The 24,621-nt window shown below is 47.3% G+C and overlaps 1 protein-coding gene across 1 annotated transcript in view; it reads left to right on the top strand.

The window, feature by feature from the left end:
• The first annotated feature begins 972 nt into the window (after window positions 1–972).
• Window positions 973–24,621, top strand: part of LOC116949400 (A disintegrin and metalloproteinase with thrombospondin motifs 20-like) — a 165,099-nt gene continuing 141,450 nt past the window's right edge. The window contains exons 1-3 of the mRNA XM_032966683.2: window positions 973–1,612; window positions 7,008–7,381; window positions 21,984–22,131. Coding sequence (XP_032822574.2) covers window positions 1,492–1,612; window positions 7,008–7,381; window positions 21,984–22,131 — 643 coding nt within the window. The 5' untranslated portion in view covers window positions 973–1,491. The remainder of the gene's footprint in view (window positions 1,613–7,007; window positions 7,382–21,983; window positions 22,132–24,621) is intronic.

Here is a 24,621-nt window from a genome sequence, read left to right on the forward strand (position 1 = left end):
TGGCACAAGCACCGTGGTCATGTCACCGCAACTTGAGAGCGAACGGCGGCTGTTGTAGTCTATATATGTGTGTGCTGTCATGTTGTAATGTATCTGCAGTGTGCGTTAAGGAAGAAACTCTCCAAACTCCACAAACATGCCCGCAGGAATTCATCCATACACAGGAGGGGTGGAGGGTCATAAGTTTTTAACAATGGGATGTTGTCATGTAAAGGTATTCTAGCGTCATCCGTGCCTTTTAAGCCGCTCTCCTGAAAATTGTATGCGATTATTATTTGTATCTCTCACGTACACAACCGGAACCCGAATGCATGCCATGGCAAACAAGACTGGCACTTCATCACGACACCTTTTTAACATCTAATGGTCGTAATGTTTCGATTTGTTTCTTGTACGGTATATTTAACGCACTTGCGTCTACACACATAGGTATACAGTGGATGGTCACACAATCACACGAACGCATGCTTTGCTCTTCCTGCAAAGAATTTAGATGGCCCATTTAAGCCTGTAAACTATTGGGGACAGAAGCTGCCACCAAACACATACAAGCGGTGGTGGAACCAGCACCACGCCCTGCCACCTTTGTTTCCCCAGTGGCGATCTACACATACTGCACTCATTTAAGACTCAGTAAACCTAGGGGAGGCCCAACACAAGGCTCGCACAGCACGTGCCACTGATGTGTATGGACGAGGATTCGAACCCACGTTGCTTTGGATCTTAGTGCAGCGTGCTAACAACCACCGCTGTGCATCACTGTTTCCGACATCAAAGACAAAGATCCCCCGTATAAACTTCAACAGACTGTTGGGGCAAGTGCTGTTAGCGAGATCACGCAACGCACACACACACACAGAGACACGCACGCACGCACGCGCATTCACACACAAGAACTGCCAATGGTTCCTTCTCTCAACAGCCCACCCACCCAATCTGTAAACCCACCCACCCCTCCTACCAACCACACACACTCTCGTACCCCACCCTTTACACCACCCAACCCCCACAGGCAAGCGGTTAGGGCGAGCTTGTCATAGAAATGTAGCTCGCTGCCAGAGAGGAGCGGGAGAGAGCGAGGCAGCGAGTTGAGAGAGGAAGAGCGGCTGGAGCGCAGACGCGAGTTTGATAGGAGAGGAGTCTGAAAGTTGCTACTTGCACGCGCTGTAACTTCACGCAGTCCCCTGCACAACGTGCCACGGATGAATGAATCAAGCGACACCCCAGCCGCGCTGACGTCCACTCAAGTTACCGCTCACTTTGATTGGATGTATAAATATGCGTGCATACGCGAGTCTCTGAATACGTGCCCCTGCTGTACGGTGTCCGTCTCGAGGACTTGGCTGCTTCGCTGCTGAGAGTCGAGGGAGACCCCCCCCCACCGCTCTCTCTCTCGCCTTAATTTTAGGAAGCGGGAGAGAGAGAGAGAAACCCCCTCTGCTTTTGCACCCGGGCTACGAACAGTACTGGCTGGCTGGCTTGCTGGGCTGGATGTGGTTAGCCATGCCTTCTGCCTTCAGCAGTATTGGAATACTGTCGCACTTGTGGCTGCTGCTGCTGCTGCCTCCTACTCTGCCGGGTCAAATGCACCGCGTTGCAGCCTCTGCCGAACGTGAGTACCCCTCCTCGTACTCCTCCTGTCGACACCCGGGCGCGCTACACAACCCCCCCACCCCTACCACCACCCCAGGGCATTCCCCTCGCTCCGTTCGCTTATCGTGCTCGAATCGTGGCCGCCCGGCATGACCGGCAAGCTGACCGGCCGGCGGCTGACCGGTCGGCTCGTTTGACCGGGCGGATGCTGCGTGCGTGATGTTCGGCGTACGATCGATCGCGCCAGCGCTTCTCATTGGCGAATGAAAGCGAGCGGCGGTGTCGATGTGGGGTCACCCCATGCCCTGCCGCTTGCCGCCGCCGCTGCTGCTGCTATTTGCCACCCAGGATTGCTGCTCGCTTATGGTAGAGTTGCGATTGCCACTGCGATCATCCATCGTAACAATGTGCTCCGGGCACAGCCTCGCGTTTGGCTGCGCCCTCTGTGTCGAGTGTATTCAGATTGTTGTACTGCGTTGTCTGCTAACAGGATAAATAACCGGCTGGAACTCGTGGGATATTTTATTCTGTCAACGAATGAATAAACAATCCCATTGACTAACAAGTTTACTCTATTCATGTTTTAAACCTGGTAATTGTGTACTGTCATCCATGACTGTCTACTCACTCATACAGCTAATAGAAGAGTCTTAGCAAAGACTGAATTGCCTTGGCAGATACCCATTGGCCGTACTACTGCTATTGGCTCGTTTGCAAGCATTTGTGGTCGGATGAAAGTTCATTTGAAGTAGGCTGTATATTTGTATGAAACAACTCGACCCTTTTCACAATCTGCCACTGGATGCTGAGCCGGTTAATCACGCTTCACCACGCTGGTCAGTGCGGGTTGGTGAGGGGGTGGTGCTGGTCGGGTTAAAATTCCACCCACAAGTGGTGTCAGCTATGCTCCGGAGTCCAACTCAGATGGCAAACTCCACACCTCTGTGTGCTAACCACTTGCGCCACCGCTCTACTCCCTAGAGTTTTAGCAATCAGATAATGACATTAAATGTCGTCACCTCTTGGGAGCCGTATAGCAAGGGTTTCATTTTTGGGGACCTTTGCAGGTAAGTGGAGATGAATGCTCCCAAATCACGGTCGTGGGTTTTTTTCTGTTCGAAGTAAATAAGCATCGCAAGCTGTCACGGCCCTTTAAACGCGTGGTCTTCGTGTCCTGGACCAGGGGCTATAGCCATACATTGTATCCACCTCGGGGGATCAATGTAAAAGTTACTTTCATAGGTGGGTGGTGGTGTGGGGGGGGGGGATCACGCACACAAAGGTGTACAGGGATACGCACGTCCATTATTCTAAATCCTTGCTCAGCAATTTCTTGCTCAGCTCTGAGCTCACGGAGAGGAAGTGACGGGACCTGAGAGAGAGAGAGAACAAAAGAAGCAGGAGAGAGACTTGAAAGTCACCCTGTATTCTCGCTGCTACATTCGGCTCACACTATTGTCAAGTCAAAGTTTATCCAAAGCCCGTCGTGGGAAATTCCATATTACCTTGGCAGGGGCCATTCTCTCCATAGCACCACGAGAGATTGATGGGGACATTTTATATATGTTCCTGATTTGAATCATAGGGTAATTGTTACTATAGGGTAATCGTTACAAAGGGTCATTGTTACCATTGATTTGAATCATAGGGTCAATGTTACCATTGATTTGAATTATGGGGTCAATGTTACCATTGATTTGAATTATGGGGTCAATGTTACCATTGATTTGACTCATTGGGTCATTGTTACCATGGGGTCATTGTTGCCATTGATTTGAATCGTAGGGTCATTGTTACCATAGGGTCATTGTTACCATTGCTGGGTTCACTTTTTAATATATAATCTGTAACGGATGCACAAATGTTTAATGTAGTTGCCCCAACACCCACAGGAAAATAATACCAGCGCATTATTTACATGTTCTTCTGGTTGTTTATACTCTTGAAGTGACGTTTACAGTGAGGACACTGATATTAACACTGCCAGGATCTGGACTGGTGTCCCAGCATCTTTATTGCAAACAAGAAGCAGCCCTGTAATCGTTTGCTCATTCCACTGCAGCACAGAAACTCCTCTTCCAGAAGGAGCCCTAGGAAGGTCCTCTCGAGGGTAACTGTGGCCTTAGAAAAGGTGTGAGTACCCACACTTTAACCCACCACACACGACCTGCCTCATCGACTAACTGTGGTGTGCTCATTTGTGCTTCTGGGTGGCCAAACTCGGGCGGGGGGGGAGGTGGGAGGTTAGAAAAATGTAACATTTTCTGCCGATCCGGGAGATGGAATCCAAGCGATGACCTCTGGATTGCAAGTCCAGCGTTCGTTACACCGCAGCAGCATCCCCCCTTAACATGAAGGTCAACATTACATATATACCTGGTGGGCTGAAAGTAATATTACTATTTATTAGCAAAACAATTACGTGTGTGTGTGTCTCTTCTCTTGGTAAACTAAACCATGGGCCACCCTGTAGGACGACAGCACTTGTAGCCCAGCCTTAACACAGCAGCAGCAGCAGCACCACGCTGTGTCTTGTGTTGAACAACATGCACCACTTCCTGCAGCCAACCTGCTTATTTTCTAAACGACCAGGGCCACACACTCACACACTCTGACGTCTGACAAGATCAGGCCCTTTTCAAGTGTTATGGCTCGGGGCCATGCTGCACATGGAGGTTGAAGGTTTTTTTTTCCTCTCTTTTCCCAGAGTTGTTTCTGAATTCCGTGTTTATTTTACCAATGATTCGGTGAGTTAACTGGGATATATACATTAACAAGGGCTCTTACGTGGCGTGACTCAGCGTCGTGCGTGCGTATGAGCCCACGTCGTGCCTTATGATTAATCATGTTCAGGTAGCGTGGCGAGCGTGGAAGAGTACGTCAAGATACTATCTTCAGGGGGTGAGGGGGTGGGACTCTCTGGTGCTCCCTCTATTGGATGCCCTTCTGCCAGCAGTGGCATTAGCAAGTTGTTTCGGAGCTGCTCCTTTATATTTTACCCTTGGCAATCCGGTGGTGGATCAAAGCCTGCCCTGTCCTGTCAGTCACAGAGGTCGTTTGACCATACTTCACCACGCCGGTCAGTGCGGGTTGATGAAGGTGGTTGGGGTCCAGGAACGAGTCAGATATCGCTCGCCACTGATGTGAGCCGTGGCCGTGAATGTCGTGTGCGGTAATGTTTATTTCACGTGAGAGCATTTGTAAGGAATGCGATTTAACCTGTGCGCATTCATATTCAAATGAAGGCCATAGTATAATCTGGACACTATGCCGGATCATATCTATGGCGCTTGTGCGTAGCGGTGCGTGCCTGTAATCCAGCCCTTGGGATGCAAGGGTGTGTGGATAACAAAGGTATGCAAGACTCCCACAGCCTCTGTGTGCGAGGTGCTCAGGGTATGGCAGTACAGAAAGTGGGTTCGTGACCCCCATCTGTCTCGACCTTTGAGTGTTCATCCCGTCGTGTGTGTGTGTGTGGGTTTTCTCCAGTTACTGTGGTTTCCTCCTACAGGCACTCATAAAAAAAAAAAACATCACTTGGCCAAACATTCCCAATCCAGAACCCTCTTGAAAAGCAGTCTTGAGAATCTGGATAAGCACACTACATGTCTCAAAATGGGCATTTAGGTGTTCTCCTGCTGAAAGAGACACGTATGTTATAGCACGATACATTGCATCATGGACTTGAGTTAGTGTGATTTTGAGCTGTTCATGTACACGGTGACGGTGAAGAGGTGGGAGCACCCACACTTTACCCGACCGCGCACAACCTGCCTTTCCAATAACGGCGGCAAATCCATTTATACTGCCGGGTAGACAGACTCGGCAAGATTTTAAATACTTGGCCATTGGTTTTAACCTGCCAAGCCGGGAGATCAAAACAAACCAGTGACCTCTGGATTGTAATTCTAGAGTCCTCACAATTACACCAATGCAGCATTCTTTTGAGCTGTTGGTACTAAACAGCATTAAAGCCCTTCTTTCTGGGAAATGGGTAAAATTAACAAATACTGGTTGATGATTGAAGGGCCAACCTGCCTAACCAGTGCAGGAAACCTTTGAAAGCGAAATCCATTAGCACGGTTGGCTACGTATGATGCGAAAGAAGTTCAACATACATGCATTTATTTAACGTTGCTGACGCTGATTCAATTGGTAAAAGTTAACTTGTGAATGGACGTCTGTCCGACTGCCCTCACGCATAACCACGTGTGCTTTTATGGGGGGAGTGCAGCTTCAAAGATAAAAGTCTCACAGAGGAATTGACAAATGCGTTTCCCTTGTCTTGTTTTCGTCAGGCCCTCATAATAATAGTGGCGTCCCAATTTCTGTAGAGCCACCGAAACCGGGTGAGGGTTTCCATTCCCCGTTGGCAGACACTGAGTGCTGCTGAAAATTATTTGGATTGGGGTCAAATGTCTGCAAGTTTAATGAGGCGTCCAGCGTTTTTTTTCTTGGTATTCCTTGTTTGCGTGCATTAGTGGTATCATAGATACCGTTTAAAAAATTTTTTTTAGGTCAAATAAAACAACAATCAAGATGATATTATTACAGTAACCACGGTCTTCGTCTTTAAGCATTGCGGTGCAAAAGCACGCATTTTGGGAAATTGTACACCCTATTTGTCATTCGTAAGTAACTTTCACATATCTTGCGCAGACTTTCTCAAGCGTACATTGTTATTTGCGGTGTATCCAGTGGGAAGAAAAATCCCCGAAATAATTTAGTCAGATAACGTTACTTTCAGAATTAGTTTTCAATAGTAGAGAGGTTCTTCTCCTTCATCATGAAGTTCACTTCACATCTCATCCCTCTACGCCCACCATGGGGCGATAAAAAATAGTGCCGATTTCTAAAGAGTTCGCAGTGGACACGCTGTGGAGAGACTGCCTGCTACCATCGGAATGAGCAATTTTCATCGTTGACTTTGGGACACTGACGACTATGAGCACCTGCCAAGTGGTCGTTGTAGCAGGGGAACCGACGATGGTTATGGTAAGCGTGTCGATTAATGTGCAAACGTGCATTTATATACGGGTAGAGCAGTGGCGTAGCGGCGAGGTGGTGAACGGCACCGCACTACGAACTTGGTGATGTGCATTCAATTCCCGGCCATGGCTAACTAACATTCGTGGCGAGCGACATCTAAAATAATCTTGGGGCCACGGCCCTTTCACCATCAGCAAAGAACCACTCTGGCCAACGCAGCCAGTGGTTCAGGGCAGCCAACTTAACTCGAACTCTTTCCAGCACAATCATCTCACGCGCAGGTGCTGGGCAGGTGACGGAGACGTCGACGGCCTGGGGCAGGCTTTCATCCAGCAGTGGATTGATCATCTGCCTGATGACAGTGACGGTGATTGTCGTAAAAGAAACGATCTCTTGCACCCCCCTCTCCCCGCCCCCTTTGCCAGGCATCGTCCATCGCGACCTTCCCGGATCCCACTACGAGGTCACCTTCCCCGTGCGCGTCAACGACCTGGGTGAGGCCATCGCTCCAGCCGCCACGGATGCCGACGGGGCCACCGGCGGCCGTCGCCGCCGCAGCCCCGAGCCTCCGGCGCCGCGCGCGCACTACCGCCTCGCCGCCTTCGGCAAGGACTTTCGCCTGGACCTGACGGCCGACTCGTCGTTTCTGGCACCGGGATACACGGTGCTGCGGCTGGGCGGCGGTGGAGACGGCGGTGCCGGCGGTGCGGAGCGGAAGGGGCTGCGCCACTGTTTCTACACGGGGCACGTGAATGGCGTGCGCGAACACACGGCCGTGCTCAGCCTGTGCTCCGGCCTGGTGAGTCGTGCAACTTGCTCCGAGCCGATTTGGCCACAGAGATGACCGCGAACACCTAAACTCCGCTGTGCAGCAGAGCCGCGCCAGGGCCATTATTAAAATTACAGTCAACTAAATGTGGCGTAGAAACTTAACAGCACGACGTTGAGGCTTACTGTAGGTGCACATTTTTTAGGGTGTTTGCAGTAGTGCACAAGTTAAAAGGACCAAAAAAAACGTAGTTCATAAAAAATATATGTAATGTAGATTTGTAGCTTTCGTGACTGCAAGCATTCATACTCTTTGGTTTTTTCGGTTAAGTCACGAAGGTATTCTGTTGTGACTGTTCCACCTGAATACGGAAGCTTGTGTTGCCTCCAAAACGTCGTGATTTAATTTAGTTGTTTTCATTTATTTTTTTATTATTGTTTTATTTTGCCTACGTGACTTTACCGAAAAAACCAAAGAGTATATGTAATGTACTTTTTTACTTTGAAGGCAGTGTGACTGAGAAATGTGTTGGGATTTTTTTGTACTTATAGATGGCGTGGAGCCAGTTTTTGGGAAACTTAGTCGGAACATAATTGTGTCATTTTTATTAATGTTCAAGATTTCAGATACTACTGCCACCTGTAGTAATTCTGCAGTGTATCATCATTAGCGAGTGCCTTTTCCTGTCGAATGGATGTTAGAATACCCTATGACATCATCGACAGGATTAGCCAAATGCTTTCCACATTCATGGCTAAAATCAGAAAATTTAAATTTACCAACAGTTAAATTAAGATAAGGCCATGCGACGACAGATTTGTGTGTGTGTGCATTTGGAGATTTTGTTTTGAAATAGGTGGTCATGTGCAAGCACACTGTTATAAAGTGCACCTCTGAAATAGTAATAATAACCTTTGTTAGGTCACAGTCTTCACCTGGCCAAAACATCACCCAGAATAATGCAATAAATTATGATAAGTGTGGAGCAAAGAGTGGCGAGGAATGGTTCAAAATGTTAAGATGACCACCATCATCAGCCATTATTAATCCACTGCTGGATGAAGACATCTGCAAGCTGTCAACATCTGTCACGGTCCTACGATGTAACAATCCATCTAGCACTTTGGTCATGAGGTCATTTTGTCACTATAGCATCGTGGCGTTCCCTCCTTTGCCACCATTCTAACGCTAGGCCTGGTGCTGGTCAGTTAGTCTCGTTGGTTGGTTTTGCCTTCTTGGTTAGTTCTTAATTTAATGTTTCAGATATTTTCCACAAGTAATGCTTTTTCTTCTTCTACCAATTGGCCTAAATTTAGTTGTAGGTGCTTTTTATGTATCATATCTATTCTAGGTACAATATTTGGATAAATGGTAGTCTAATGCCATGACTTTTATATTGTCTGCCCAGCTGCCCATCTGATTTCCGATTTATTGCAGCACAGTATTTCCATCACACGATCTGCTCTGTGTTGCATCGCGCATAAATGTCCACGAGATAAGCCACTCCATTGGGCTATGATTTGTGGCCAGGTCACTTTTGAAAAAGAGCTATTTCGCTCAGCGGGTCTTACCTGGTATAAAGAATACAGTTTTTAGTTTGAGTTTAATCCCCGCCAAGGAGGAGCATCACCTGTTGTCCCTCGACGCCGGCAAATTAAAATGATTTCTTTCCGATCGAATTCTCACCAAATCCAGTATCTCTTGAGATGACAAATCCCGTGTCCCTTTCACACGAGTGGGTCAGTGCCATTGAACCACACAGTGCGTAGCCTGGCACGTGGGGAATTCACCCGTCATTCCTGTCTGTGTTGGGGCTGAACCTACGACCTTGCATGGCTTCGTGCGCAGGCCACCAATAAAAAGGCTTTATCCAACTAAGCCACCCTGCCATGGTTCATCCACTGTAGTTCAATGTCTGCTGTATACAGTTGTATAGAATTTCCACAGCTGTCTCCCATTACGTGTTTTTTCTTTCAAAATGTTCGTCTGCAATTAAACAGATGATCCAATCGTATCGGGAGTATTACTCCTACAATTGACTTTTACATCTCTTTTTAATTGAGGTATGTTAAAGGTGTCAATGTTTAATCATTAAATTGAATTGTATTGCCAGTTCCACTCCGACAAAAAAGTGGCAGATTCTCAAGTCACCCAGGAGCCAGTGCTGTGATCGCACAGGTGTGGGCTATCCCATGTTGTTGCAAAGGGGGGGGGGGGGGGGTGAAGGGGGTGGGTGAGTAAGGGATGCGTGAAGTTTGACTTTTACTGAGTGCAGGCAGGCAGCAATGGAGGGCAGCCATGCATGTCAACCATCGAAGTGTCATCCCAAGGAGACATCTGGAGAACTTTCCCGACAGTACGATAGCGGGGAAGCATTTGCACGCAAGCGCTGCACTTTGACAAGACAGTCTATATGCAGGAGCTTTAAATAGACCATGGCTCCTACACCAGCGGTGGAATTCAAATGGCAATGCGGTGTAATTGGATCTGAATATATAGTGCTTCGGTGCATGGCCTTATCGCACGTTTCCATTGTGGCCCACAGCGTCGTCTACTTTGGGCGACTATTTTGGTGTCACATTAGCGAGAGAGGCCCCGAACCTTTAGGGGACCCTGTGCCCCTCATTAAGGCTGCATGGTTTACGCCATAAATGTGCAACGGACGCAATTCCATCGAAACCGTAAATTACGTTCAGAATACCTGGCATGGGCATCTCGAGCACATCGCATTACATAACGTCGTGGAGCCCGTAAAGTTCGCTCTGATCGCTCGCATTCCACGCTTGATTTATGCAGTGACCGCACGTGCCTGGCATAAGACGCACAGCGCCAGTGTATATACATAGGTGCCAGACACGCGATAGCCGGGGCCTTTATTTTCATCGTTGGTCAGGAGGCGGGTGACACAATAGATCAACGCGCGGGCCAAATAAATGATCCAACACCACGCACCCCCCCCCCCCCGGATGAAAAATCGTACATTCCGCAGGTGATCTTCAAACGAGGTTCACCTGTTGGCATGCATGAATAATATAAGGGGTGGAGAATTCCATTTCGTATATTTATTTATTTTGCACAGGGGAGGAGGGTGGAATGGGTGTAAGTGGGTTGCTGGATCATTTTGTGTTGCAGCCACCCAAGACTCCCCAAAGACCCGCTGTTGTATATTTGGTGCTGCTTAATTATAGCGCTCCGAGATCGTAGACAAGCTTTGCGTTGCTGTGTGTCGCTCCGTGCGCACTGCATTGTACCCTCGTACAGTGCACTCAAAAGTCCTGCGCTGAACTTGTCACTTAAAAGTCCACCGCGTTGCTCTCTGTGGGCAGGGTTAGCACACCAAGTCCATCGGAGGTATAATGATTTCACAAGCCGCCATGGCATTAGCCACTGGCTGACCTTAAAATTGTTAAATATTTTTAAGCTGAAGTCAAATTCAAAGTGTCTTCCCCTGCTACAAATAAACATTGGATGGTGCCCGTGTCCATTTGCAGTCTTTAGTCATTGGTGGAATCCACGTGACAGAAGCAAACAACTCAACAGATCCGTCATGATAGGAACAGACTGTTGAAAGGACAATCCCTGCCCACTTTTTTACGGTACTTTACTCACCCCTGAGGGATGATGGAATGAGTTGACCCTGGCTGGAAGTTAAACTCATGTTTTCTAGGGTTCGAAGGCATGATAATTTACCAGGTGAGCTCGAGCCTAGCAATTTTTATATGTAAACAAAAGGTTTATACAACTGCAGGAGCTACAATAATGTTGCAGTCTTTTATGCCTTTGTTTGAATATTATTTTATTGATTTTCCGATGTAAGCTCTCTCAGTAAATGTTCTGTATTGTAGCCACTTGCGAATCCTGCAGCACATTTCCAGAGTTTGTGCACTCATTAAACACTCACAAGGCTGAGCAGTGACATTTAAAATATAACTCAACAAACGGCTGCATTTCAATATCATTCTAAATCTAATGCCTTCCTGGGAGATGAAATCCAGAGAAGAGTAAATGATCCTTATGGCGGTACCCTGGGGTACCAAATAATAAAAAATGGCCGAGGCAATTAAATATGTTATTTCTGGGACACTTTTTTTCCAGGGGTGTTACTTAATTCCGCGACTGGGGTACCAATCAATCCGAAATCAGTGCCACTCCACAATGTAGAAACGCAGCGAGGACGATTCCGCCGAAACCCTGAACACTCGCAGGCAACGTAGTGGTGGTGCATCGTGAGTACAGCTCGTCGAGATAAGTCGATTGCCGCATCGCCGACCACCAACAGACTAAAAACGACTGCATCACGGACATCATGCGAGAGCCGGGGTGCTATGGTACCACGGGTGACCGCCAAAAGGTTCAAATAACTTAAGCAAGAGAAAGAAACGTTGCGTCTGTTTTTTTTTAATGCGAAGGAAAAAAAGCAAGAATGGGGCTTGCATCCACAGTCACGTGCGCACATGTGCACAGACATTCAAGAACACTTTCTGTACGTACAGAGCTGTCTTTTGAGGGCACAGAGTTTCACTATTTCTTGAACGAGATCAAACAGTACAAGTGCGTGTGCATTATTGCGCAGAGTTGTGTGCGGCAAGTGGAGGTCACAACATTTCCCCTCCTCCCAAGTCGTCGCTAGCTTACCAGGACCAGAAGAATAAAAAAAAGACGCACTTATATTTACAATGTTATTATGCGGCCCCGTCGGTTTTGTGTAAGTCGACTTTACACATTTCCACTTGCTTCAGCGTGCGTTTTGCATCCACGCAGATGGGGCATGCGCAGGTCGCTTGATTGTTACCATTTATATGGGGGAAAAAGCCTGACAAGAAGTACGGGCCAGACTCTGAAAGCTTTTGGCTCAACATTTAAAAGGAAAGAAAAAAGCACATTCCTTTGGAATAAGATTCAAGGATCACAGTGGTACCAGTTAAACGCCGAGTAAGTGTCCCCCGCTCTTGCGTTTACAATACGACGGGAGTGCGTGCCTTACCGGAGCCACAATCCTGACGTTTAAGCCATAACCCTCACGTAATATGAAACACATTGGTGGAGGCGAGTGTGTTGCAATGTCTGGTACAGTCGCACGTCAGGCAACGGAATCCAGAAGTGGCTCGTGGGGTGTCAGCACTCGTAAGTGTCCGACAACTCCCGAGCAATCTAATGGCTTTTGAATCGAACGGAATTCACTGCTTCGGCGAAGTCCTGTGTCGAGGGCTCTGCACGTGGCCCCTGCGTGTCATTGTCAGGAGTCGCGAAAGTTGCCCGCGCAAAGGCGATTTAAATTTGTGTTTTATTTCAGCTGATTTTCACTCTCTCCTTTTTTTTTAGCAAACACCTCTTTTTGCAAATGCGTATATGCATCGTTTGCACGAAACGTGGCAGATGCGGATACTTGACGCGCAAATGGAAAATGAACAACATATCCGGCGTGCGACTCTGGTCAACCGGAACAGAGCGTGGAACGCCTAACGACTCAATGACCAGTTCACGAATACGAAGGAGGAGGCATCATCAAGGCGACACATCCACTCCGCTGCTCCTGACACAATTCAGAATCAGAATCGGAATATTATTTTCATGCTGGAGGAATCCGATGGGCTATGAAGGTCTTTTTCACAAATGTCCAGTAGGATGTCCAATTATCTCCAATATAAAATTCCATGCTTTTGCTCTACATCACCATAAGAAATTAATGGAGAATAAATCTTGACATTAAGCTTTCGTGACTGCAGGAATTCATATTCGTTGGGTCTTTCGGTAAAGGCACGTAGATAGAAAAAATAATCAAAATAATAACAATATCACGACGTTTCGATCACAACACAAGCAATCGTCTTCAGGTGACCAAAGAGACGATTGCTTGTGTTGAGATCGAAACGTCGTGATATTGTTATTAATTTCATTTTTTTCTATCTCCGTGGCTTTACCGAAAAACCCAAGGAATATGAATGGTGATATTTGTGGATCTAGGCATGAAATACCTAGTACTTAAAAAAAGAATACGGCTAACTCTACGCAATGGAATTAAAACAATTTCGTCTGTGCGCTTCAGTCGACCCTGTGTTTGACACTGAACAGTTCCTGCAGTGCGTGCGAGGGCTGTGTTGGCCGGATGCGTTTAATTAGCAGCGATTGGAATGTACCTATTAGTTCATAGTTCATAGTGATGTCAATTATGACGGTGAACACAATACGTTGGAAACTTAATTGTATCCTTGGCTATTTATCATGATAAAGCAGGGAGATAAAAGAATATTTCCACAAGCAGAACGTCTTGTAACAATAGTCGCATCGCTTCCATTTTATACACGCGTTTTGCTATGCATCGTGGATTCCTATTAATTTGTTGGACTCACGCTGCCATTCAAGCAGTAATTTTCCACTTCAACAAACGTACTTTGCCGATGAGGCAGACTTTGCTTTTGCTCACAGACTGACACATGAACACGTGTAGCGTACAAGCGTGAGCTGAATCATCGTGTGTACGGTTAGCAAACACCTGTTAACCCCAATTCCCATTCCGAGACGTCTGCAAGTTGCAGGGTGGGTGTCTCGTTCACCGCTGAATCTCGGAAGGCGCAAGCGCCTCAGCGTTCATTTTATTTAGAGAGGCATAGCGCCACCGTTGCTTGCAAAGACATTGTACTCGCCGCAGATAACTATAGCGACACGACCTCCGCACTCTACAATAGCTGGCGCCAAGCTGTGCCACACACACGCCCTCCCGCATGGCCTTGTGGGAGCTTCGGTACGTCTTCTGATCTGAAGACGTTCCGACTCTGTTCCGATGCCCTACGACGTCGGAACGGAATCGGAATAAAAACTGATGACCCACACGTCCATCGCCGGAATGGGAAACGGTTAACGGCAGCTTGCCACGCAAGGAGGGTGGTGTGTCCAGCATCACACACGACCAAAGTTGTGCCCTCCGCGTTGGTGCGTAACACACTACAGCATTAATTATTCAGCTCCTGCACTTGGTTTGAGCAGCCTACAAACTCCGCTTTGGGTTTTCCATACGAAAGAAATAAGTAAAGTGAACCAGTGTTCAGCACCCAGTAGTGTTCAGTGCCCAGGCCATTTTACCTGGGCAGCTGCATGCACTGCACACTCCCATCTGGTGGAGAAAGAAAGCCCTGTCTTTGTAGTCATATCATTCACCTGCACGTTTCACCTCAGTCTGAAAAACCAGAGTTTGTAGCTCCCGCACGGCACAGACACTTGATTTTATTTTTATCTACTGTTAGAGAACCCGTTCTCTATATACATCATAGTGCAGTGTGAAAGCCATTATACCACCGATTCATATAAACACACGGATTTATATGCACGCTTGCAAAGGCAAATATATGTGCACTCATGCACCTACTCCCCTGGACACACACACAGACAAAGATCCCACCATAAGGCCCACATTGACTCTAGGGGCAGGCGCTGTTAGCGAGTACCTATCACGGCCGGCACAGTGAACAAAAGGCCACCTTTGTCTCCCCAGTGCTTTATGTTTGCAGACAAAGCAACAGGCAGTGGTAGACTCGGCACTGGTTCAGATGCCACTCGCCGCTGATGTTGGCCGATTCCAGCTCCACCGATCCCTGCCACGCGCACGAGGCTGGCAGGGTTGAGTTGAGCGGCCAAATAAACCCCCGCCCCCCACAACTGCTGGGCACAGGGCCCAATCGTTCGGGCCAGCCTGTCGCGTTTCCAGTCCACTGCCTTCGCTTGTTGGGCACGGTACCTTGGAGAGAGGTCCTGCCCCCCCCCCCCCCCCCCCCCATATATATTCGCAGGGTTTTAACTACGCCAACGAGCGAGTTATTGGATATTCCACACCAACCCATTCCCGTCCAGGCTTCTCACGTTATCGAGATTCAAAAACGAATTTCGTTCAAACTTCTTTTTGTGTTTAGTTTTTGTTGCCCCCCCGCAACTCCGATTATCACGGTTGGCTACGTACGGTGCGAAAGAAGTTCTACGTGCATACACGTTGAACTTCTTTCTGCGGAGGTCAGCAGTAGTTGGACGTGAAGTAACAAAACGCTCGTGTGGCAGTGCAGGAGAAAACGTGCCTGCCACAAGTGACTTGCCTGCCACACACAAATGAACCACGACATCTCGCTTCACCCATCACACAAACTCCGGTGGTCATCCTTGCAGCAGCGGCTTTTGGCTAGCCATCGAACAAAGACGGTCACCACATGGCGCGCTTTCAGATGCGCTTCTGCGTCTGTTTCGAACGCTCTTCCTTCCGATATTAGGAAGCCACTGGAGCTATGCACTTTTAAATAATCTAGGTTGGCAACTCATTTTTTATTAGTTTGTTGTCCTTACCCCAGCACCTCCGATTTACACGATTGGCTACACACGGTGCGCAATAAGTTCAACACACATACATGCACACAAAACGTTTCGCAAGATCAACGTGCACCGCTCATGTTTTAAATTATCGCAACATCCGAACGGGGTCCCACGACACGTTGCACAACTCTGATCGGTGTGTCTCTGCGCACGCGTTGACTCGCAGCCGTCTGCTCCGCCGCTTTTGCGAGCGAGCTGTCTGCTTACTGTTAACGTTGTTTGTCCTCCTCGCGGGGGGGGGGGGGTCAAAAGAAAGGTCAAAAGTTCAAGGGCAAGGGCACAATCCTGCTGATGTCACCATACGACTGGGCGGCAGATCATCGTTTATGCGTAAAACTGTGCAGAAATGCCGTGCGGGCCGTTTGGCAGAGTTTTTTTGTTTGTTTGTTAGCGACCTATTAATGGCAGCGTAGTGCATGGAGCGGTGATGTGGCTGGGATGGTGTCTTAACGGCCTTGTTTCGTCAGTGGTGATGTTGACACATTGCAACCAGGAGCTGATCTTATGGCTCACCCAACTCGGCGAATGCTCATGACAGCTGCTGATAGCACACGCCGCTGACATTACCTGTGTGGTGGGAATCTAAGCCAGGTCGCTGGGTTTGTTGTGCATGCCACATCACGGCTTCCCAGACGTGCACATGCAAGCATACTTTTAGTTTTCTTTCTCCTGCGGACAAAGTCACGCCAGGAATTGAACCGATGCACAGTAGCCACGGGCGTTGCATATTTTTTTTTCAAGGGCCAGAGCATAATCCGGTTAAATTTATCACGCAGCCGGGCAACAGTTTATTTTGTGCGTAAGTCTGTACGAAAATGCCTTCCGTTTAGCCAAGTGTTGTTCCCGAGCACCACGTTAAACGCAGGCTCTTAAGGAATTCCTGAACCTCTACTTGCGATTGTACTTTTATGTATTCCATTCTGGTTTGTGCACATCACGCATGGTAAGGAACGCATACTTTATAACTGGGATATATAAAAGAAATGTACATATATATGTGGCCTGTAATTTATGCCTCTTATGCAATGGAATGAACCAAGATAAACATATAAAGAGCTTCAAGTTACATTGGCCAAAATTGGACATTTTCTTGCCAGTTTTCAGGTGGCTGTTGCTCAAAATAAATAAAAATCTAAAATGTTATGCAGAAAGTCACACATGTTGCCCAGTGTGTTGGTTGCATGCTTGTTAGTTAGGTTTCTTGGAGGCAGGGTTGGTGGATCGCACATGGATGGAGGCATCAAGCATGTGGAACATGAGTCTAACAGCTGAAAGCTGCTTCTAAGAAAAAGCACAGAAAGTCAGTTTCAGACTTACCTGAGGAGCTTAAGTACGATTCTCTCACCAATATGGACTTTCTCCTGGCACGTAGGTTTCCTCCCGTACATGGAGTGAAATATGAATGAATGGATTTGACCAAGAGTTACGGACAAGGTTCGAATTGTGGTGTGCTGAGGGTTCAATGTAAATTCGAGGTGGAGTGGTGGCGTGGTGTGTAGCTCTCTGAACCTGGCGAGTTCAAATACGAGCCGTGGATATCATCACAGCCCGTTTTCAAAGAGTCATATTAAAAATGCGAAATGCCTATGACCCCACTGTCCTCAGCGCGTCCAAAACTCCTCGAATCTCAGAAGGTAAGCGAGGGTTGAGCCGGTTGTATCCCCTGACACTCTCTCCCTTCACCAACGCAATAAGAAGCGCGGATGCGTTCATCCAGCAGCAGAGTGTGCATTCTCTACCGCAGGACATGACACGTGTTTGTTTTTACGTCATTGAGTTCGTGAGGGCAAGGGGTGGGCAACCTGCGTCTCGCATTGACGTGGCGTCGGGGCCTTTGAAATATTGAGTTTTATACACATATATGTTTGACCGAATTCGATTTAAAAAGTTGCTTTTATTGTTGTTTTTGTTGCCGACCCCTGCATGTTTTTTGGGTGGTTGGCTGTCCAGGTAGGTGGCTTTGGTGGCCAGTAAATCCGCTCTCTCCACCCGCCCGCCCGCCCGACCACCCTCAGTTACCTTTTCAGATGTGAATTCCACCCAACATCTAAAGAGAGTAGGATCGCCTCTTGTCCGACATGCAGGCCTCTTTTTTGTTGGGACGCCCAGCTCCCGTTAATCTCTTTTTGCGTTCGTCTTTTTCACGTGGGGATTGTCATCTTTTTTTTCCTGTTGAAGATAAGCTAATATGAGTGAAGCAAAAAATGGCTTGGCCAGTCACACTTGCAGCTTTGATGCCTGCTGTAGATAAGTTACAGCAGAGTTCAAAACAGCCGAAATATACCTCCACGCATGTACAAAGACAAAGATCCCACCCCCCCCCCCCCCATAGGCATACAGATCCTTAGGGGCAAGTGCCATTGGCGAGCGCCTATTCAGGCCAGCACGGCACACAAGGGTTGGGTGGTGGTGTGGCTGGAACAACACCGGGCCACCGATATCTGCCCATGGATGATGTTTATACTCATTTAAGGCTGAGTCGATCTAGGCGAGGCCCAAGATGTTTGCAACTGATCTTTCATAGCGCGGTGCGCTAAGCGTTACGCCACAGATGCTCGCGATATTACATCATGGAAGATCGCCATGTATACACTGTAGACACACAACAAACACGCACAGAACCATCGCATGCTTAAAACGGTGATGTTAGCGGTGTCCAAGCGTGTATTTACTTTATAATAGAGGTTTTTTTCGGTTAGATCGCGGAAATATGTAAATGTGTCGTTAAAACCCGCCACGTTCTGTTTACGTGACAACCCTTACTAGTTGGCTGTGTCGGGTGGTGGCAGGTTTTCACGACACATTTTTATATTTACGCCATCTAACCAAAAAAACCTATATTGTGCATGATATTGGTCGCGAAAGCCTACGTGTGTATTTATTTATTAACTTTTTAATTGCCAAGTTTACTTCATATATCAATATTTTAAAAGTAGTTTTAAATTATACGTCACGAAATAAAGTGTCATGTACAATATGTGGGTGCATTTTTTTAACCATAAAGCATTATACATTCACTCTCAGAGTAGACGCCACCACACAATGCCACGTCATTCTAACCTGTTTTTCTGCCAATCCGTGAGGTACCGGGTGTTTGACTCTGGCTGGTGATTTATATCTAACCTGGGTTTTTTTGTGATATACATACGTGAAAAATCCAGGCATGATGATGCCAGGAGCGTTTACCGTGTGATATGAGGCATTAGAAAATGCATTGTGTGTTATCAACCATTATGCAATGGACACAAATATAGTTCAGCTTTCAAAATTTGTTCAGCCATGACATTTTGATACCATTTTTGCACAACTTCTTGAGATGTGGTTACATGCAGAGCCTTATTATTAATTGAATATTGTAACGCTATCGGAAATAGTATGTGCAAATTAATAAGCGCATTCACTCTCTTTAACATTTGTAAATTCCCCTACAATTGAAGGGAAATGTCAGGAGACAAAATATCCCGGCAGATCTTTCGAAGAGCAGTGCCACACTTCGTTTTAGAGGTCAGCCCACGGAAGTACTGAAGATATCACAGAGCTCCCTCCGAGTTCCCATCACGTGACCTCTGGTCCACACAAGTAGAGGGTAGCGCTTTCCCGCCCGCTGTGCATGTGAGAGTAGTGTTCATCTAAGTTAACATCTCACCATGGTGGCAAGATGTTAACTACTTCGCTTGGTATACAGGAGGTCAGGTGCTCAATCCCAACCCTGACGCATGCATATTTATAGTTTGCATGTCCTCCCCGTGGTCATGTGGATTTTTTTCTCAGGGTCCTCTAGTTTTCCCCTCCACATTTAGACTCAACATCCGTTTAGAGTATTTGGCTGCTATACATTCTCCACGTGATAAGGCACTTCGTTGAGCTATAATGTGTGGCCAGGTCGCGTCTGAAAAAGAGCTACACAGCTCAAGCGGGTCTTACGTGGTGAAAAAAAGAAAATAGTTTTTAGATTGAGATATTGAATTCTGAAAGCTTACATTTAGTAAAATTAAGTACGAAACCAATTGCAGTGTAATTGTTCTCTTGTGCACCCATTGGAGACTGGGCTGTGACCATAAACTCACGGCACTTGAGAACCCGGTTCAAAGCCATGATATCAGTAAAGCAGCAATAACCAGCCTAGCGCTCTGATGGTTATTTGGCTGGTTTTAAACTCCCACATGCCGTACGCCACTTCGATGTGCTGTCACGTGTGGCCGGGTTGGTTGCCTCTGCAAAAGAGCAAATAGCTCGGTGGGCTTTTAACTGGCAACTGGTAAATGAAATTTCGGAGACTCCTAGCCACCTCTGTCAAGCACATTGTGGTCTTAAAGAAAGCGCAGCTCAAACACGTTGTGTTCATAGGCGAGCAACAGCTCAAAAAAGTATTTTGAGAAATGCTTTCTCAGGCGGTTGAAATGCATCATTGTGGTTCTGGAAATTAATTAAGATCGTATTATTGTAATGTTTCTTTGATTTAGTGTCAAGAAAACGAACACTCGCCTGATTATTCTTGCCTGCTTAAACAAATGCTGCTGGAAAACTTTGGCCCAAACGACCCATTGGCTGATAGACCCAAATATTATTAGACTTTTTTTGGCTGTTGAAATAGACCGTTATAAAATGTACGAATATACAACAGCGTTGTATTTCAGTTTATGGAGGCTTCTGAAATACGTATCCAGTGCCCATTGAAAAAAAACCTAACGACATCCAAAATAAACAGCAGTAATCACTGCAAGTTTGTTCGTTTTTTGCTCGGTATGAGAAAAACACACACGGGGGCATGCATCGCCATTCCACTGTCATCATCTGGAAGCCAGCATTAGCCAATGCTCACATACGCAAAGCCAGCTTACTCTCTGGACATTACCATAGCACAAAGCACATCTTATGTTTCAGCATGAACTACGTGCAATACGTGGTATTATGTGATTATTGGCGGGTCACCCCGATGCAGTGGTAGCATGCCTGGGCTACAGTCCCAATTGTCTGGGTTCAATTCCTGCTCGAGGTGGTCCACGCTTTGGGATTGTGTTTTTTTGTTTTCTTTTCTATACGCTCTTGCCTCTGGGTCTTAATTCAGAAACTCGGTTTGTCTGTTTGTGGATCATAGTCAGTCAGTCACAGCACTCACGTATTTGTGTTGGACAAGATTGAGTAAGTTTAACACGCAGTGGGCTTTCGCGACCAATATCATCCATAACACAGGTTCTTTTTTGTTGAGATCAAATAATTATAAATGTGTCGTTAAACCCGCCTCCACCCAACGCAGGCGATTAGTGAGGTTTGTCACGTAAACAGAACATGCCAATTCGTTATCAGTACAGCACACCGGTGTGTTGGAGAGCAAGTCCACAACATTTACAATCTGATCAGGTGGACATCCAGGTCTGGCTGCCTGCCTGATGATGCTCGCTGTAATTACTGCCAAAACGTCGTACTCAGATTTTAAATGTTGTTGATTTGCTCTCAAACACACCGGTGTGCTGTACGAGTAACGAAGTGTCATGTTCTGTTTACATGACAAAACCTTACTAATTGGTTGTGCCGGGTGGTGGCGGGTTTAATGACACATTCATATATTTATGCGATATAACAAAAAAAAACGGTTTTCTGGAAGGTTTAATAAAGAGGGGCTCACTCCGACTGGAATAACCAGGGACCCGTGATATTAATTACGAGATATGTATGCGTGCGTGTGACCTTTGGCCAACGTGCTTCATCTCATGGGATTTTACATTTTCTTTTTGAGTTGGGATTTCAGAATTGTTTTGTAACATTGAGAAAAATCCATAACACTTGCTGGGGACAAGTGGAGCCTTTGAGAAGAAAACCTCCCCATGTTGGCTTGAGTAGGACAGCTGCTTGACATGAGCCTATACAGGAACAATTGCCAGCATTGGAATGGCCCACCACGTAATAAGGATTCGCCAGAGGAATTTGGAATTTCCCCCATTTGGACACTAACTAGCTTGACGTCGACTTTATTGGCACCTTCTATTAGCATGGTTGGCTATGTACGGTTCAACATGCATACATATCCGATAACAGTGGCTCACGCACTGGCACGCACTCACACAGACAAAAATCACCCCGTAAAGCCTTTAACAGACTGTTGGGGCAAGTGCTGTTAGCGAGCACCGATGAAGGCCGGCACGGCACACAAGAGGGTGGGTGGCCAGCACCGCTCGCTCGACTCAACTCACACACACACACGCGCGCGCGTGAACATGCAAACAAGTGAGCGGTGTTGCGTTGACCGCCCGGCCCCTCCGTGCGTCGCCGCGCGTGGCAGGTGGGCACCTTCCGCACGCGCGAGGGCGAGTACTTCATGGAGCCCGCGCCGGACGGGGAGGGAGTCCACCGACGGCCGCACTTCATCTACCTGCGGGACGCGGGGCGCACCGCCACGTCGCGCGCCAACGCCTCCTGCGGCACCGCTGGTGAGAGGGCGACCACCGAATGCCATGGCATGCACAAAGACAAAGATCCCCCGTATAGCCTGTGACAGACTGTTGGGGCAAGTGCGGTTAGCGAGCGCCTATGAAGGCCCGCACGGCACACGAGGGGGTGGGTGACCAGCACCACGCCTACTGGTGATGTTTACACATCGCACTAGGTACTCATTTGAGACTGAGTCGACCTAGGGAAGGCCCAGGATCGGTTCAGATAATCGCCACTGGTGCCGGGTCGCTGGATTCGTAGCGCAGTGCGCTCACCACTGCACTACCGTTCTCCGGCATGCACGCACGCACGCACACACGTGTGAGAAGCGTGTTCGTTCACTTTGATCCGTTACCCTCTGTCACAGTGAAAACGCGCCCAGAACCACACTTAAAAATACAACTCAAAATGCAATAACAGAAGCACGATAAACCTTGCAAGTTCGTCCGTTATTTTCGCCGTGTGAATAATACACACGAGCATGCATCACCATTCCACTGTCATCATTTCGAAGCCAGAATTAGCCAACGCTCACATCCACCTTGCCAGGTTACTCTATGACCATTCCTACATACAGCACACAGCACATCTTACATTTCATTATGGACTGCATGTGGTGCGCAGTGTTATATGGTTGTTGGCAGGTCATCATGACTCAGTGGTGGCAGGCCGGTGCTACAGTCCTGGCAGTCGAGGTTCAATTCCTTTTTTGGGATTATGGTTTTGTTGCGTGCGATTTTTACATTGTGGGCCTTTGGCCCAGTCACCGTGAAACGTAGAGGCCAATGTTGGCATGTGGTTGGAAGCATTGGCCCAACGTTGGGCCAACGTTGAGCCAACGTTGGGCCAATGTTCTATGTTTTCTGGGCTGTGCTCAGCAACTTGGTGGACCCACGAGTTTGGCCAACCTAACAGTCACAATTTCAAAATCATCCTAAAATTATACATGAGGTGTAATTGCAAACGTCACTTTTCTATAGTGTAGTTGAGAAATCATGCGCCGTGTTATTCAGCACGATATCCGACGTTTGGCTCTGCGTGCTGGGAGCTCATTCAGTTCACTCTTCCGAAAGCGACGCAGCACAATTGTGAAAGCCACCCTAGCGAGCCGATGGTTCAGCACGTACACACAAGTCAACGCGCCATCGCTATCGCAGTGTGAATGGAAAAAGTGCTTCATTTGAGTGTGTCCAAAATCGTGGTATTTTAGGAGCATTTCTCACACATTACGGAATTTGGAAAAGTGTCATTTCGTTCATTTCTCAGTCCACTTGTCCTAGTGAGGGTCGCGGCGGCAGCGTGTTGAGGAGTGGCGGTCCACACCTCTCTCTCCCTGGCCATAGACTCCAGCACTACATTACTATACACTACACTACTACACTATACACTACTACACTATACACTACTACACTATACACTACTACACTATACACTACTACACTACACTATACACTACTACACTATACACTACTACACTATACACTACTAGACTACACTATACACTACTACACTATACACTACTACACTATACACTACTACACTATACACTACTACACTATACACTACTACACTACACTATACACTACTACACTATACACTACTACACTATACACTACTACACTATACACTACTACACTATACACTACTACACTATACACTAAAGCAGCCTGTTGAGTAGTGGCGGTCCACACCTCCCTCTCCCTGGCCACATACTCCAGCACTGCATTACTATATACTACTACACTACAATACATTACTATACCCTAGACGACTATACGTTACTATACACTACACTACTATAAACTACACTATACACTACGACACACTACTGCACATTATTATACACTACACGACAATACATTACTATACACTACACCACTATACACTAAACCACTATACAGTACAATATACACTACTATACATTACTATACACTACACTATCCACTACTCTATACACTAAACACTACTATACAAAGACCCCAGCTCTTCCGGGGAAAATCCCAGGCGTTCCCAGGCCAGCCGAGCGACATCGTCCCGCCAGCAGCAGCAGCGTGTCCTGGGCCGGCCACGGGGTCTTCGCCCATTGGGACGTGCCCGGGAGAGTTTTAGGGGGGGGGGGGGGGGGTCTACCGGAATTTGTTTTTATTATCTTTGAATTACAGTTCTAATTTGTTGACAGTCTTGCCGATTCATCAAGCAGAACCAAGGGAACTCCTGGTAAATGTGCGCAATGCAGTGTGGGTAAGAGTGCTCGAAGCCACGTGATGCCCCCCTCTGCGGGATCTTCTCTGACGTTCTTCACGGAGATTGTATTCATTTCTCGGCGAGAGGCCGCTGAAAAGATTGTAACGGTATCTCATTGAGGGATTCCTTGAACTGTTGGCATGCAGTCATTGACTTGCGTGTGCAATGTCATAAGTTTGCTGAGTTGGTGGTGGCGAGTCGTCAGTATGGGTTAGTAGATCGTATCGCTCCCCACACCACTTGGC

This window comes from Petromyzon marinus, chromosome 36 (genome assembly GCF_048934315.1).
Source record: "Petromyzon marinus isolate PM22_M1 ecotype Great Lakes invasive population chromosome 36, UKy_Petmar_22M1.pri1.0, whole genome shotgun sequence".
In the NCBI taxonomy this organism is placed as follows: Eukaryota; Metazoa; Chordata; class Hyperoartia; order Petromyzontiformes; family Petromyzontidae; genus Petromyzon; species Petromyzon marinus.